Genomic DNA, 16,885 nt, shown 5'->3' on the forward strand with positions numbered 1-16,885 from the left:
TATCCTGAAGCACTACGATTTCCATTCACTAGAACACAAAAACAGCCCCACACCATGATCCCCTCTCCACCAAACTTTACACAGTGTAGTCCGACAGTACTGTTCTCCCAGCAACTCGTCCATCTGATTGCCAGACGGGGAAGGATGATTCATCACTCCAGAGAATACGCATCACTGCTCTAGAGACAACTGGCAGCATGTTTTACTCTCCTGCATTCGACACTTTGCATTGCGCTCTGTGATGTAGTGCTTGCTTTCAGCTGCTTGGCCATGGAAACCCAATCTGCAAAGCTCACTCTTCTCCTCTACGCTAATCTGAAGACCACGTGAGGTTTGGAGGTCTGTAATGATTAACTGTGTAGAAAGTTGGGGACCTCTGTGCACCACCCACCTCAGCATCCACTGACCCCATTCTGTGATTTTATTTGGCCAACCTCATCCTTGCTGTTGTTCCCAGACATTCCCACTTCAACTAACAGTTGACTGTTGAATATTTTGTTGTGATGAAATTTCACAATAAAAAATATTTTTCTATGCCAGTTTCAGTTCCACTGCCATCCATCTTTTTGCTGTGAGCAGCTAGAGCTTTGCTCCTCTGACAGTGCAGTACCTGCTCCGTGAGAAAGGAAGGCTTATAGGCGCCATCGGTAGATGTGTTGCCCGTCCCTCTCATGGACTTCATATGGGAAACAGCCATGCGCAGGATGGTCAGCTTATCAGGTTTTCGAGCTAAAGCACTGCAGGTGGGGACCATGTCTGACAGCTCGGTGATGTATTGGGTCATTTTGTTGCGCCGGCGTCTCTCAATCTCACTGTGGTTCTCTCTACAACAGAGAAAAGATCAGTTAGGTGCTTGGAAGATGCAAGTTGAGAACCCCTTGCAGCCTTGGGATGTATCTTATCAGGATGTTTTGGAACTTTAGATGAATAACTGTACAATTTGATCTCAAAGATGCCCTTTGTTGTCAAATTATTATTCTTTATTTTAACAATTCAGTGTTTAAATATTCATCTAAGAAGAAAGCAGTGACAATAACACAGGGCACAAACAGTTAAGGACTTCAGTGGCTCCTCCAAGTATTGTTAAGTACTCTATTTGTAAAAAACACCTATTAGTCTTAATCCTGGACATAATCTCCTGCACTCTGACCATTATTATACAAACAGACACGAGTCTACAACGGCCAGATTAGCTGGTCCCACTTTATTTGGGGAAGACACAAAAACAACCAATGAATCTTTAAGTTGTGTGTGCTCCATCGAGCAGGTTACGCTGCAGACTTTACAGATTTACCAGCAGAGAAAGGTTTTTAAAAAAATCCATCATATCGGTGTGGATATACATAAAAATCATGCTGGAGCCAAGTTGGCAGTTTTTATTGACACCTCACAGATTCTCATGAAACTCGCGATTCTCAGAAAATTTTGGGTAAAAATTGAAAAATAAATGGATAAAATAAAATACAAGACAATTGCACAATACCAAAATAAAACATACCAAGCCTGCATAAGCTCAGCACACAAGGGAAGCTCTCGGCTTGGCTTACATCTGTCCCACATGTTGGGAATCCAAGTATGGAAAAAACCATCCTGGAAATCTTGTTAGATGTAACAGCAAAGGTATAACCACAGAGTACAACTAAGGCTCTGTGGCTTCAGATAATAGTTATATTTTACATTTATGGTTTGGCTATACTCATGAAGAGCCAACAAAACACAGAGTGAAGCTCAAGATTGATGATCAATGCGACAAAGTCTGATGTACAAAAATGGACAACAAGATGGTTTCTCAGGTCATGTGTGTTTTTAGGATTGTCACTTGACTCAGCAGTGACTCACAACCACTACTACTGCCACGTCAAGGCACCAACGAACTGAGCCCAGTTACACAGGAGGGTGTTTGCCTCCTTTTTAAAATGAAATTAACAATCTTTTTAATTGTTTAATAAATTAAATTAGTGTATCGATCCACTTCATGTTACAGCACGCTACAATACACATAAACCCCAGCATTCAAATGTCATCTAGTGTCAAATTCTACATGAGGCTAGAAAACATCTTGATGGACCACTCATCTCATGCTAAACATTTACTAGAATTTCAATCAAACAATAGCTCATAAGCAAGTTGCAAAAACCCCACAAACCCACTAGTGAATATTGTTTCTATGATTAAATTAAGTCCACAATATCTGTAAAAGTCTTTAAGTTGTTCAGATTCCAACAAAAAACAAAGAAAAATTAAATAATTAAACTGGTGAATCTGCACCGTCCAACCTCAAGGTGAGTGTGGGAGGAAATGTGACGTATTTGCTTGAGCTTGTATTTTGTTTGTAAAGACATGTCACCTTCATCAGTTCTTAAAACAAATATTAGACCGCATTCAACCCCTAGCAGGGAATATTACCTGACTGAGAACCTTTCACACTCTGCCTGTACACAGGGCAGTGTGTTTGCTCATCCCTCTAACCTTCAGTTCAGGTGTTATAGCCTAAAACAGTACCAGCTCTCCCCACCCACCATCCCCCCTCAAAAATAAAAGTGAATTCCTTTTTTCAGTTCATTCTTTTGTGTCATGAAATAAGACGCAAGGTGAATGAAAGCTGTTGCATATGGGAGAAAGCAACGATGAATATGCTGGAGTGGAAACAGCAGATGTACAATGTGCATATGCAGCGGCACATCCTTTCATGGTATGCCTTTCTCAATCCACATGGATCAGACATGAAATGCAGTTCCTTGTGTAGCCAGCAGAGAGCAGCTCCTGCTCTCCATTGTCACTGTTCAACTTCACAGATTCCGTCAGCTCCAAACAGCACTGACTGCTATACTTCAGAACTATCCTACACACTCACACATTACATTGTATTAGAAGGAACAAATGAAAGACAGGCTGAAATGAAAGGAAGTTGTGAGAGGACACTTGAGATGCAGTGAGAGGAAGACTCGAGTCCCCTTTATGTAAAAGAAAAAAGTCCCGATGTGTCCACATCAGTTACAAACAGGGTATCAGGAGGATTCTCAAAACAAAATGGGAATTTTTAGAACGATACCTCAAATTAAGGGACCAATTTAAACCAACATAACTGCTACTTTGTTCCAAGAAACCATTAACAACTCATTGCACCTGCCGGTACCCTGAAACAAAAACTGTGTGGTTTTCATGAACTATGTACTCAACAATTTCAGACAGTATGTGTGCCATCTACTGTGAATGTTCTCACCTTGAAAACTTGCTAGGCCCCTCTCCATCTTCATCATCAAAGTCCATTCTGAGAAACAACAACAGGAAAGAGAATTACCACTTCTTAATTTAATTAAGTATGTTTTTAATAAAAAATTTAAAATATTGCATAAACGTATCAGAACATAGCCACAAGCTACGTTTGGCCAACAAATTACAAGCAATTTGTAATTCGTAAGAAGAGGTAGAAAAGCTCCTTTGTCATTGATAGAATACCTACCAATGGTTGGACAAAGCTGGACTCAAAGACAGCGGACGGTAATGAAGAGAAGCAAATGTAGTCAGAAATGAGTGGACTGAACTACCAGAAGGCAACACTGCAGACATTGAGGACAGCTACAAGTACCTAGGAGTCCCACAGGCGAATGGGAACCACAAAGAGGCCGCTGAGAAAGCTGTAACCACCAAGTACCTGCAAAGGGTCAGGCAAGTCCTGAGGAGCTGAACGGTAAGAACTGTCAACACCTAGGCCCTGCCTGTGATCAGGTACCCTGCCCCTGCTCCCTTCACTTGTGAACAAGACCCTAAGATACTTGAAGTCCTCCACTTGGGGCAAGAATCTGTCCTTGAGACAGAATGGACACTCGACCCTTTTCTGGCTGAGGACCGTGGCCTCAGACGTGGAGGTGCCGAGTCTCATTCCCACCGCTTCACACTCGGCTGCGAACCGTTCCAATGTGAGCTGTAGGCCATCACCTGATGAAGCCAACAGAACCACACCCTCTGTGAAAAGCAGTGTTGAGATTCTGAGACCACCAAAGTAAAAGCCTTCCACTAGGTGCAGCAGCTTCAGCAATCAGAATCAGAAGGACTTTATTTATCCCCGAGGGGCAATTAAGATACAACAGAGCAGCATGGCGTTGAAGATAAGGACAGGGCATAAACAGGCACACAGAATATACAGTATATACACAGTTTTAAAATTTAACTGACTGAATAGGTGAATAAATAACTGTAAGTGACTAAAAGTGAGTCAAGTGTCACTTACAGTTATTTATTCACTTTAATTTGGAGATGCTGAACTCAGGTGCAGACTCAGTGTCCCCAGTCTCAGATGCTGTTGACGCTCTGCCGGAGGTGTGAGTTTAAGATCTAGTGGGCCGGGGCCTCTGCTAGGTGTTCCCAGCACACCCTCACTACACGTTTAGGTGCGCCAGGTCTGTCCAGCATCCTTCCCCAGCAGGTGGTGATCAGTTGACAGCACAGCTCCTCTCTTCACCTGAGTGTCCAGAACATTAGGCCACAGGTCTGGTGATTGATGTTCGAATTTATAATCGTATGACCAGACCTGCGGCTGAGGGTGTCTTGGTGCCACGTGCACTTCTGCTCGGATACGGTGTTCATTATGGACAAACTGTGGTTTACAAAGAAGTCCAATAACAAAACATTGCTCAGGTTCAGATCCAGGAGGCCATTCCTCCTAATCACGCCCCTCCAGGTCTCACTGTTGTTGCCCACATGAGCGTTGAAGTCTCCCAGTAGGACAATAGAGTCCCCAGCACCCTCAAGCACCCCCACCCAGGAACCCCAAGAAAGCTGGGTACTCTAAACTGTGGTTCAGTGCAGAAGTGCAGGCAACAGTCAGGACCTATTCCCCAACCAAAGGCGCAGGGAACAAGCCCTCTCATCCACTGGGAGAAACCCCACATTACAGGCAGCAAGACGAGGGGATAGTACGATACCACCCCAGCCCGGTACCTTTCACCAAAGTCAACTCCAGACTGAGACAGAGTCCAGTCTCTCTCCAGGAGAGTGGTTCCAGAGCCCAGGCCGTGCATGGAGGTGAGCCAGACTATATCTCGCTGGTACCTCTGTCAAACTCATGCACTAACAGGCTCCCTCCCCACCAGAGAGGTGACATGCCATGTCTCAGTCACTAGTTTTGGTAGTTGGGGGTCGGTCCGCCAGGGCCTCCGCTTCTGGCCGCCGCCCAACACACTTTGCTACCAACTCCTATGGCGCCTCCTGCGAGTGGTGGGCCAATAGGAGCATGGGCCCATTTCCCTTTTTCAGGGTTAGGGTTTGCTGTTAAGAATACTTGCTGGAGAATTAAAACTGTTATGCACACTGTCTGCAGGCAACAGAGAAGATTTTTAGCTGTTCGTTACCTTGACATCATTTCGAAACCACACAAACACGTGAACACGTTCACATACACTCTGAGCTGGGCACATACAGCAGGAACACCATAGACAGGAGTAAACTGTATCGCAACCTTGAGCCATACCTTACTTTCTACATTGCCTGTGCATGGGTTAAGTGCACCGTTAAGTGTAAACTGACCAACTAATGTACAACAAACAGAAATATACAAAGTCTAGAGCAATCGATGTGTATTCCAGATCATTCTTGTAATTCTGTGACTTCCATGCTAATGCGGTCTGCCTTCAGTATGAGATGTGGTTCCATTCTAAATGAATCCTTTTTAAAGTTGAAATGACAAATTCAAACAACTAGAATATTTTTCATATAAAGAGGTGAGAAAATATCCTCGCACATTTTATCACTCACAGAATAAAATGTGCGAGGATATTCACAGAAACTGTGAATGACAGAACAGTATTAACAGTATACAGTTACTTTTTCAGTTAATACTGTTAATGAATCACAACTCGATGGAAGGGACGATCATTGTTGGCTTTTTCCTGCAGAGAGAACAGCTGGACCTCACAAATAGTATCTTGTGCGGAGAAACTATTCTTATAAACGAGTCTTCTAAACAATATGCTTTCAAAGTTTGAGACACCCAAACTTCTAGTTTTTCATTTAAACCTTGATTGTCTTTCTGGTATTGAGATTGTGGGATGCAACTACGTGAGCACCCACGCTTCTTAGAAAAATCAATAAGTATTATCAATAGACACAATGTGTTGATAATTACTATTGATAATGGGAAAATGCTGAACTACTGCATTTTTCCATTATCAATAGCAATGAATCTTGCTGCATCAACAGAGCAAGAATCAGTTCCATGTCCCACAGTGGGACCAACTCCACTGAGCAGTTTGCAATTAGCAAGTGGTGAGTTTATTGCAGCGAGTTGTCTAGTGTGTAATCATACCGCTGTGAATTAGAAATACCAACGTGTTAAATCTTGCACGGTTCCAACGAGGATGAGAGAGGCTTAGCATTGTTCCCAGGAGTGATAAAAATCGCTCTTTGATGGTGTACTCATTGCCCAAAATCAGACATGTAGGTGCAGATACATTTAAAAGCAGAAGACAATAAGAAAATTTGTCGTGTCAATACAGTTATGCTGCAGTATTGAGGACACTGCGAGAGTCCTAAACCTCAATACAATTACACCGATTGCATTTACTAGTTCAGAATACAGTAAATTTAACACTAACAGGATTTAAAGGACTGATGACCCAACAAAGCTTTTTTGATCCTTTAATTTTAAAGCTAATTTCCACAGCATATCAGCAGTAAAGACACTCACCCTCCTGATCTCCTCTTGCCCCCACGACCTGGGACGGCTCCACCCATCCTCACCGGTCCAGATCCAACAGCTCCTGGCATTGAAACTGTCCCTGGCAACTCACTGCCCATTTCTGGAAGATATAACAGAGGGAGGACTAACTATGGTTCTAATCTTAAAGCAATATAATTTGCAGCTATAAAACTGTTTCTATGCTTGTGTGTCCTCTGTGTGTGTCTTCTCCATTGCTTAATATAAACTGTAATTTGCAAATGTGCATTTGAAGTACTGTAAGATGTGTCAAATATTCTAAACTACTCACATGTATGTTTACATTGCTTTTATGTTACAGTGCTGTTAAAAAAATATTTGTCACACTTTCAGATTATCAAACACGTTTTTAGACATATATATATATACACATACACACACACCAGTAAAAATACAGGCTTCCTCTTTTACTCAACATTAAGCTGGTACAGTGTGAGGACCACAGTCTATGCTCCTGGAGTCTCTATCATCACTCTGTGCCTCTACATCTTTCTGCGCCACTCACTCATTAAGCCAGGTGAAATGGATAAGTGAAGCAAACCTGCCAGTATAACTCAGTGCACAAAGTAAATTAATTAAAATTTGATACAGTATGTGTTACTGCACCCAGAGATATATACATACACAATCTCACATGCACACAGACACAAACACTGCACTAAATAAAGCAGGCTAAATGTCTCCTCATTGTTGAGTGCCACAACAAAATGATGATAAAAACCTGATCTATACAACAAAAAGGAACCTAGGAAATTAAAAGCCACTAGTAACACCAGTACAAACATCCCTCATATCAGATAGGTGTCTGTTCTCTCGTAGCTCTGTTTTTAGCCTCCGCCATCTTCTACTCTACTCGTTTCACTATGTTGATGAGACAGTGAGAAGTCTGGAGCTCGACCAGAAAGCCAGAAGTAGAAAAGCCCTGGGGTTAAATCCATTAATGAGCCTTTGGGGAGACTGAAGGAAATGCTGCCTCCTTTCTCCTTTTCAATCACTGCACACCCTTACCCAAGGTTGTTTCTATTCCCGCTCTTCAGTCACGCTTTATTTCTGACCTCCATAGTTTTTTCCCCTAGCCACAAAGCTTAACAAACAGCCCTCAAACAGCAGGATTATTACACACTCAAAATACCACTATACACGTCTTTCAAGTTTCGAGTGAAGCTAGCTAAATAATAACAAAAAAACAAATGCTGCTAAAGACACATACAGTGAAAGTGGAAATTATATCCTTAGTTTTAACCTAAAACTCATTGTTGCACTCAGGGGCAGCACAAAAGCGACCCCGCTTAAGCTCATTTTTAGTTTTAGTCCCCTCGATTTCCCCCCGAGTTATCAGTTCTGTCGCTAGTTAGCTAACATGAACTAATGGAAGTCTATTAGACGCAACCAACCAACCCGGTAACGTAGAAGATGGCGCTGAACATGTTTTTAAAACTTTAATTTTAAGCACTTTAAAAAAAAAAAACAGCTTCTAAGAGTTATAACTATGTCAGTTTCACAGTGTTTCATCTCCTTTAATTGTCATGGTTAAAATGTTGAACACCGTCAGTGTTTCTCTATACCTCTGCTATCATTTCTCATGATGAATTATCACTTATCATCACGTAGAAGTCAAAGGCCAAAATGTAAAAGACTTGATTTTAAAGGTAACATTATCTGTATTCACAAACTATGTTTACTGAGCAGGTGTCTAAATCGAATCCGAATGATATAGCCTGTACAGGTACACAGGGCTTGTTTGCAATCATACATTAATGCTGGCATGTGTTGGCTGATAATAGAAACGTGCAGAACCCTTAAAAATATATGCCTCAAGTCACCAAGTTTCACTGCTGTATAAATGGACAGTTAATTGTTTAGTCCCTGTGTGTAAATATGGTTTTTGGGGACCTTTTCTGTAACTTAAATACTCCCAACAGCCTAACCTAGTTGAAGCTGGGATCGGCCTGAGCATCCCACAACCCTAATCCAGACAAGCTAGTCTGATAGTGAATGCATGAATCCAATAGAAGTAGTGGGAAAAGCTCAAATTGCTCCATAGTGTGTGAATGTGTGGATGACTGGATGTGTGAAGCGCTTTGGGGTCCTTAGGGACGAGTAAAGCGCTATATAAATACAGGCCATTTACCATTTACAGTCTTGGAGGGATATTCTGATCTGCTGTTATATACTGGCATATACTGGTGTATACTGGTATATACTGGTGTATACTAGAGATGGCACGATACCACTTTTTTATGTCCGATACCGATATCATAAATTTGGATATCTGCCGATACCGATATGAATCCGATAGTGTTTTTTAATCAACAAAACTGTTTTTTAAATATCTTGCTGCATTTTGTATAAGTTCATACTCAAGTTTAAAACAACAACTACACTAAAGCTATTCTGTTATACCTGTATGCAAAAAAAAATATTTCATAGTTCAGCAATACTGATCAATCTAATAAACTTAAACCTACACCATCCTCCCTATTCTGGTATTTTAAAGAGTACTTAGCGTAAATATTAAGCAACCTAACTAATAGGGTTCCAACTCCCAGCAACAACAAAAATAAGTAAATAAAAAATAGGGAACCACCCCTCACGCTCCACCTCATGATGCTTAATCGACGTAATCAACCTTAATTTGATGCAGTGTGAAAATCTTTTTCAGGAAATGTTAAATAGATTCAACATCTTTCTTCAACAGAACTGCAGACTGCACAGATGGTACCTTCCCAAAGGAAAAAGTACTATAGCTTACTAGGGTATATATTAGACTTAATAGTCACTATATACAGTAATGGACTTCTATACATTTTACATCAAATTTAAACTTTGGGTGTCAGATAATTATTTATTAAAAGCTAGACATTTTAAATGAGAATAAGAAAGAAAAGTATGTCTTTGTGCCCCCTTTTCCCTGTTAATGCCCTATCGGCCCCCCTGGCTAAACTTTGCTAGCTCCGCCCCTGCACAGTTACAGCCGTCAGCTACGTAGAAAAAGATCCTGGTGTAGAAAGTAATATTAAATAAATTCTAACAACAGCTTATCAAGCTTAAACGTGCTGCTGTTGTTCAGCCGCTGGTTTCCTCTTTCTGGTGCAAAGTGGGCCAAAAACAAACAAGAGAGACGGACTCACGACAGAAAAGCCGATCAGCTGATCACAGATCAGTTTCATGATTGAAGTAGCAGCAAGAGGAGGCAGTCGCTCCATATATCGCTTGTTAAGGGCATGGCTATGAAACTAACTTTACTTGGAAGGTTTATGAATTCAATAAATCAACTGACCTTAGTACAGGTGTAGAACAACTTTCTGTTTTTTGATCACTTAGTTAATGGAAAATGATTTCAGCAATAAATAAGACTAGTTTAACTGATAAATGAACAGTCAAAGATCTGACAAGGATGCTCTGCTACATTCTAGCAATCCGGTTGTTCAGTCTGACGTCACTAGCCGTGTCTGGGCCTAAACTCCGCTGCAGGTCCATATATCAAACAAACACTTAGCATTACTGAGAGTTGAAAAACTGTCTAAAGTCTTTCATCTTTAATAAAATGATCAGCGTTCTGCTCTACCAGGTGTAACAATTGAGTTTAACATCCAGGCATCCATGAAAACGGAATTTATGACATTTAACGGAGTTAGAAGTTAGCAGGGAGTTAGCTCGCTAGCTTCTATCTAAATACAATATAGCATGTCCTGACTGCGGGGCTTTGGAAACAAATTAAAACGTACAGCTCTGTTATCACTTCCAACATAAATGAAGACAGAAAACTAAACAGCAGTGACGTTTGTAGGGTTACTGAAGTTGGGCTAGCTGCTATATAATGATGTGCTACGTGACCGCTAGCGACACAGCTATGTTAGCATGATATAAACAAGCTAACTTTTTTTCCACTCGATAAAAGTTACCGTGAGTGTTCTCGGTGGTCAGGAACAAATGTAATCGCATGGCAGGATGCTGTAAAAGGACCAAACTTCAGCCAGGAGAACAACTGAGATAATCCATCCACAATACGAGGTTAGTCATTCATATACTGCTGCATGGGCTGGGCTGTAGTTACATCCTAAGGTTTTAAAAACTGAGCTTAAATAAATGATTAGCGGTAATAAAGGCCGAGGGAGGTCAACAGTGATCACTGACTGTTTTAGGAGCTTTTTGAGATCAAATAGAAGAAAATACAAAACATTAAACATGTTAACAACACAAAAGCCATATTAAACGCAGACTGCTTTAGGCCCGGAAGTAGGATTCGTCACGTCATCACTGAACAACCGGATTACTCTTCTGAGCTGCAGTTTGATTTATGGCCTGATTTTTTTTTATGGGTTTTTTTGTCCTCTCAAAGCACACAGACCTCATCAGATCATTTCACTTCTCGTGTTTCTCACCCTCTTACACCAAATGAGTCTGAGCCACAGAATTATGGGAATAATCCTGCAGTGACCAGCCCTCCCACATCCCTGGGTATCTGGTCTGAGTCAATGTGCCTGACTCTACTGCCATCCCAGGGAAACTATAAGGCTGATTTTTTTCCTCTGGCTGTGCTTAATGACACACAGAGCTCTCACTGCCTGCATCCACCACACATTGGAATGGCTCATTATACAGTTGGATGCAGCCTCCATACAAGACATCTGCACTGACTGAGATCTTCTTTGACTAAGAATAAGAAGAATTTTGTTTTGTCTGTTCGATTGAGGGGTCACAATAGCCGCTCATCTGCCTCCATCTGACCACATGCCTAGAAGGCACCTCTGTCACACCAGCCCTCTGCATGTAGTCTTCTCTGAGATCTTACTCTTTTCCTTCTGCCTGGTAGCTTCATATTCAAAATCTTTGGTCCAGTATATGCACTCTCCCTCATCTGCATGTCCCTCTGATTTACTCAGTTCTAATCTTGTCCATCCTGCTCACTCCCAATGAAAACTTTAACATCTTCAGCTCTGCCTCCTGTCATTTTGTCAGTGCCCCCCTCTTCAAACCATACATCATCACTCCTGCTTCTATCCTTCTGTCAGAAATGACTCCTGAAATTCCTCCACCATGCCTGTTCACGCTTCTTCACCTTTTTCTCTGCAGTTTGTCTGCTGACAGTGCCCTTTCATTGTCTGACAGGACTGTTCATTTTTCATTCTAATTGCACCTCATTTCAACACTCTGTATGCAGCAAAGGTACTAATAACCAGTCAGTTCTTTATTTGTATTCCCTTTTCATTTACACTGTCAATGAAGTGACGCAAAGCATTAAGGCTGACCCGTTTCTTCAAGAGAGTCTCTGTCATCCGCACAGGAATAATTACTTTACCGCAGTACTTTTTCAGATTACGTCAACTTGAATTCATTTATGCTACAGTGACATATGATGTGTGACAAGAAAAAAAATTCTCAAGGGTGCTCCACACTCACAACCACCTTTGATCACAGGACGAGTGCACAGATCGCCTGAGAAGACGCAACGTTTCCGCAGACAGTCGCTGTCTCACTCGGACTGTTGAAGGTTTGCAAATGATTTGTGTCCAACTAATAAATGTAAACAGATTGCAGAGTCTGTGTCCGTGATCACACACAGAGAACTCAACTCTATTTGTGCCAGCTGAGTTGAGTCCTGGCTATTTTCTTGTACAACAGGAAAACTTGCTGAGGACAAATGGACTTTTTAAATAGGAATCCCTACCTATGTAGACGGCAGAAAACATGTGATTTACCACAGTTAATTACTGTATTATCAAAAACAGATTGCTTGTAATTGACTGCTTGACCCCATTTAATCTCAGACTGTGGAGTGCTCTCTTCTAGGATGACAGTCACAGCTTGAAATCTTTGTTGCTGATGAAAATGGTTCAGCAGCATTCTGAAACTTGCTGAATGAATTCCAGCGAGTCCTGAAGCTGCTGTATAACTTTATCATCATTTCGTGGTTGTTTTCCCTTTGAATTGCCATCAAAATTCAAAAAATTCAACCTATTTAGTAGTATATACTTTCATTCTTTACCAAGTATTAATGTAGCAAACAGGTAGAACTTCACATACAACTTATTTAGTAAACTGGCAAAATGAGGACAATGTATTAGCATTGTAGTGAAATTTTTAGGACTGATTCAAGCAGCTAACGTCTATTAATGCTGATGCTTAACATTTGGTACTGCAGTTGTGTCCGTCTGCATATCTACAAGTATTTGGCAACAAAAAGCATGTTGTGAGGGGTTTTTAACCAACTTCCATGCATGCTGCAACTGCCTGATGCTTGACATGGGCCAAAAGCTGACTGGTGATCGGTGGAGTTTACCAGGAATGGGAGAAAGATTGAAAAACAAAATACCAAAGATCAGGACAGCATCATGAAAAGTGACCGACACCGGCTACAGTGGGCACTTCTCGTTGTTTTTAGCATTTTGTTTCGGTTCTTTGTATCTTATAACGTCTCCGTGCTTGGCTAAGGACCGACAACAGCACAGGCAACAGTAGCCCACAAAAGGTTGTGCATCATATTTCTGACACCTGATGTTCTCTGCATCAGTTGTCAGATGGACACCGTGTCCACGCACCGCCAACGCGCCACCGCCGCTGAACCGTAATTTCCCCTCGACTCTGCAGCCTGTTTGTGGTCTTTAAAAGTTTAGATATATGGATTCAGCTCACTTGTTTTCACCGTGGCTTGACGCCGGCTTGCAGTTACTTGTTTATTTACCCCAAACCAAGAGGACATCCCAAAGTGCAGGGGCAGACTTTTAAACAGCATTCCGCTTTGTCCAAGCGCCCCGGAACATATTTATCGGCTTTCTGTGCAATAAAGAATCAACAGGCACGGAACAGAGATACACGAATAAGGCAAATGCCGATGTGAGACTGCTCCCCTTTCATAAAAACGAGCATTTAAATATCTTAGAGGCAACACAGCGTATAAAGGGCAATGGGGTACGGCAACAATATGCAAAATAACCTTTTGTATCACTGAGAGAGGAAAGCAACGGGCTGGACAGCCAAACCCGTACAGCTAGCAGTTCTACGGGACATGAATCGCAGCAAAAGTATGACAACAAATGGGCATAAAGCCATAAAATCACACAGCAACCACGTCATTTCGACAGAAGTTGGCTGCAAACCTGGGAAGAAAAGCCTCGCGGTGGTGTGAATGTCGGCTTGGTGGGGGAAGGGATATGGATGCTGGAGCCAGGCTACGGCGGCCTGTCGGAGCTTCGACCTTCTTCAGCAACAGTCGAAACAAAACCCGGCTGCATTTTCTCCTTTACTGTCCTGAACATATCCATTTTATTTCTCCACCAGCACACTATAGCTGCTCACTTACCGGACGGGTTGACCGCAGCCGGGGTTGCCATGTTTCCTCGGCGGAGAAAAATAACAAAACGGCGGCGATGCAGATGACGCACAATACGGCTCGAAAGCCCCCGCGAGAGACTGTCTCTTCTCCGCGGGATTAGCACGCGAGACTCGGTCTAGCCACCAACTACACATCCGCTAAAGCAGCGGAAAATAATGTGGACTCAAGCCGCTAACAAAGCCTGTCTGTATAAATATATAAAGAGAGAGAGACAGATGGATAGATTTAAAAATATATATATGACGTATCTTTAATGAAAAAAAGTGGTTTTAATAAAATTCAAGATGTCTGAATGGTAACACCGCGAGATTTTCGACTTGCTTGAATAAATTAATGTTCTACAGTGTGGACAGTGTACGTAATGCACGGTGCTGTGGAAGCAGGCATCGGTGGTTTGTAGCGGGCTTGTTTGTTGGGACGCTTGGAAGAATACATTTCCGCCTACGCTTGTTCGCTGCTCTTCCTCTCGGCACCGAGCCGTGCAGTCGTGGACTTATTACAAGATCGTCAGTTGTTAACCTTTGCATTTGTTCTGCCTTAAAATATTATCTGCCATCAAGTATCATTGCAGTATCCGTATCACTGCAGGGTCCTGACTGATGTTCGCGCTATATAATAAAACTGAGCTGAGCTTAACTCCTCATTGACTTGTACCTTTTATATTAAATCAATCGATTTTGGCAAAACCTGAAACAGTTAAGACACAAGTACAGGCCTTATTTTCCCTCTACGCACAGGATAATGCAATCTTCAACAACTGAAAAGATTTCACACTAATTACTGATAATAATTAAGAAAAATAATTAAGAAAAAGACCACCAACACACACACACACACATATATATATATGTATATATATCTGTGTGTGTGTGTGTGTGTATGTATACATACACACACACACACACACACACAGATATATATATGTATATATCTGTGTGTGTGTGTGTGTGTGTGTGTGTGTGTGTATGTATACATACACACACACACACATACTTGTAACTGGTCAACATTCACATTATTTTCATCTACTAAATTACATTAGTTGAAAATGATTTCATCAGTAAATAATTAGGTCGAGACGATATTTTATTGTGTGAATGAGAGAAGTTGGACAATGTAAACGCCTCAGTCTCAGCAGATCCTCTGATACTATTATGATCTTCAGTCCTTACTTATTTCACTGCTTCTTATCTTAAATGTAAAATATATTGGGAAGGAGTGGTAACATTTCTGCTTTTAAGAAAGTTGATTTAACAGTTATATAACAGTTACACTTAATGACAACTTCTTTTCTGTAATACTAACACAGCAAAGGAAATTACTACAGTAAGCTTTTAGATGAAAATAAAAATAATATGAAAAGCATATGGATAGTAATCAATAATATTGTAAACAAAGGAACTAAAGGATTGGACTATCTAAACAACTTCCAAATGCAAAATACAATAATCAGTGACATAAAAAAATTGCAAATGATTTGAATGATTTTTACTCGCTGTGGGTCCTGGCTTGGCTAAAGTTCATAACATTTGGGAATCACATATATTCTACCATACTGACAATAAATAACATATTCAGTGTTATTGAATGTTATTGTGTAGCTATAGAGACATTCATGCAAAATTTATGCCTTTAAGTGTTTTTCCTTTTGTTGTTTTAGTTATATTTACAAGTTTGAAATAAACGATTCAATTCTATTCTAGGGTCAGAATTTGGCATAACGACATAAAAGCCTGCTTATAACAGTTCAGCCTGATGATTTTGATGTAATGGTGCAAGGGATATTTTCTTGGCACACTTTCCACACCCAATTTAGCAATTTTCAATTTAATATAAACACCACCTCCTACCCAAGTGCTAATGCGGACCATCATCTCTATCCCAGAGAGTTCCCATCTTTTGGCTGTTTCCAGCAGGAGAGTGTGGCGTAAGATCAAAAAACTCAGATCATCTCTGATTGGATTCTTGAACCTGTCAATGACTTGGCTGCACTCAGATGTCCTCCCCTGGCCAATTCAAGAGAGTTTGGGATTTGGTAGAAGGAGAAATTCATGTGAATGTGTAGCTGACAGTTCTGAAGGAAGTGTGTAATGCTATTGTATGCCAGAGCTTGGATACACAACTCTTATTAGATAAGGTGATGTTTTGTTTGCATCTTTTTATTGTTGATCAAAAGAAAAATATAGATTCAGACAAACATCCCCAGTTCATTTAAAGCAGATTTAACTTTTAGCCTGATTAATGCCTTAAATAATACATCCCCCTTTTCAAAGTGTAAATGCACATCATCAAATGGCGTAATTTCGTTAACCTTTGAAAACATTCTATCAGTTGTAGCATATGACACCAGAGCTTTTGTTGGCAGTTCAGCAAATACAGTGCCATAAATACTTGCTGCATCTGTTAGGTGGACACACATGCAGCTGCACACTGAGAGTGAGAGTGGAGCAGTGGTAGGGTTGTGTGCTGCACTCTGCACTGCTATGCTTATAAGACTCAGATGCAGAGCGGAGATGCAGCAGCCACCAGTAACTCTTCCTCCTGCTCTCTGCCCATCTGCCCCCAACATCATCTTTTCCTCTGCCCTCCCTTTGTACATCCTTTCCATTAACTTGTCATCCTTCCTTGTCTCCTCATCCACTCCTCTGTCCCATTCCCCCGACTCTCAGTCATAGCAGCTCCTCAGTGCAGAGCAGAGCCGTCCTACCTTCAGCAGCTGCAGGATGTGAGGAAAAGCAGGTAAGAAACCCCAACTGTTGTCAGTGCTGTATTTGAGCAGCACTGTGTGAGATGTTTTTTTGTAGAAATTAAGGAAGCAGTGGATTGTAATTGCA

General features: G+C 41.3%; 1 protein-coding gene across 3 annotated transcripts in view; it reads right to left on the bottom strand.

Moving 5' to 3' along the window:
• arnt2 (aryl-hydrocarbon receptor nuclear translocator 2) overlaps window positions 1-14,318 on the bottom strand; it is a 61,488-nt gene extending 47,170 nt beyond the window's left edge. The window contains exons 1-4 of one of the 3 annotated variants that reach the window (XM_085409478.1): window positions 14,019-14,318; window positions 6,686-6,797; window positions 3,224-3,271; window positions 611-824 (exon numbers count right to left, since the gene is read on the bottom strand). In XM_085409478.1, coding sequence (XP_085265604.1) covers window positions 611-824; window positions 3,224-3,271; window positions 6,686-6,797; window positions 14,019-14,049 — 405 coding nt within the window. In that variant the 5' untranslated portion in view covers window positions 14,050-14,318. Of the gene's footprint in view, window positions 1-610; window positions 825-3,223; window positions 3,272-6,685; window positions 6,798-13,815; window positions 13,960-14,018 lie in introns of those variants that run through there. The other 2 variants (XM_085409487.1, XM_085409496.1) reach the window with 2 other exon arrangements.
• Between the last annotated feature and the right edge of the window lie 2,567 nt (window positions 14,319-16,885).

This window comes from Rhamphochromis longiceps, linkage group LG1 (assembly GCF_057381845.1).
Source record: "Rhamphochromis longiceps isolate RC_006_pf linkage group LG1, R_longiceps_female_GT1.1, whole genome shotgun sequence".
NCBI classification, from domain to species: Eukaryota; Metazoa; Chordata; class Actinopteri; order Cichliformes; family Cichlidae; genus Rhamphochromis; species Rhamphochromis longiceps.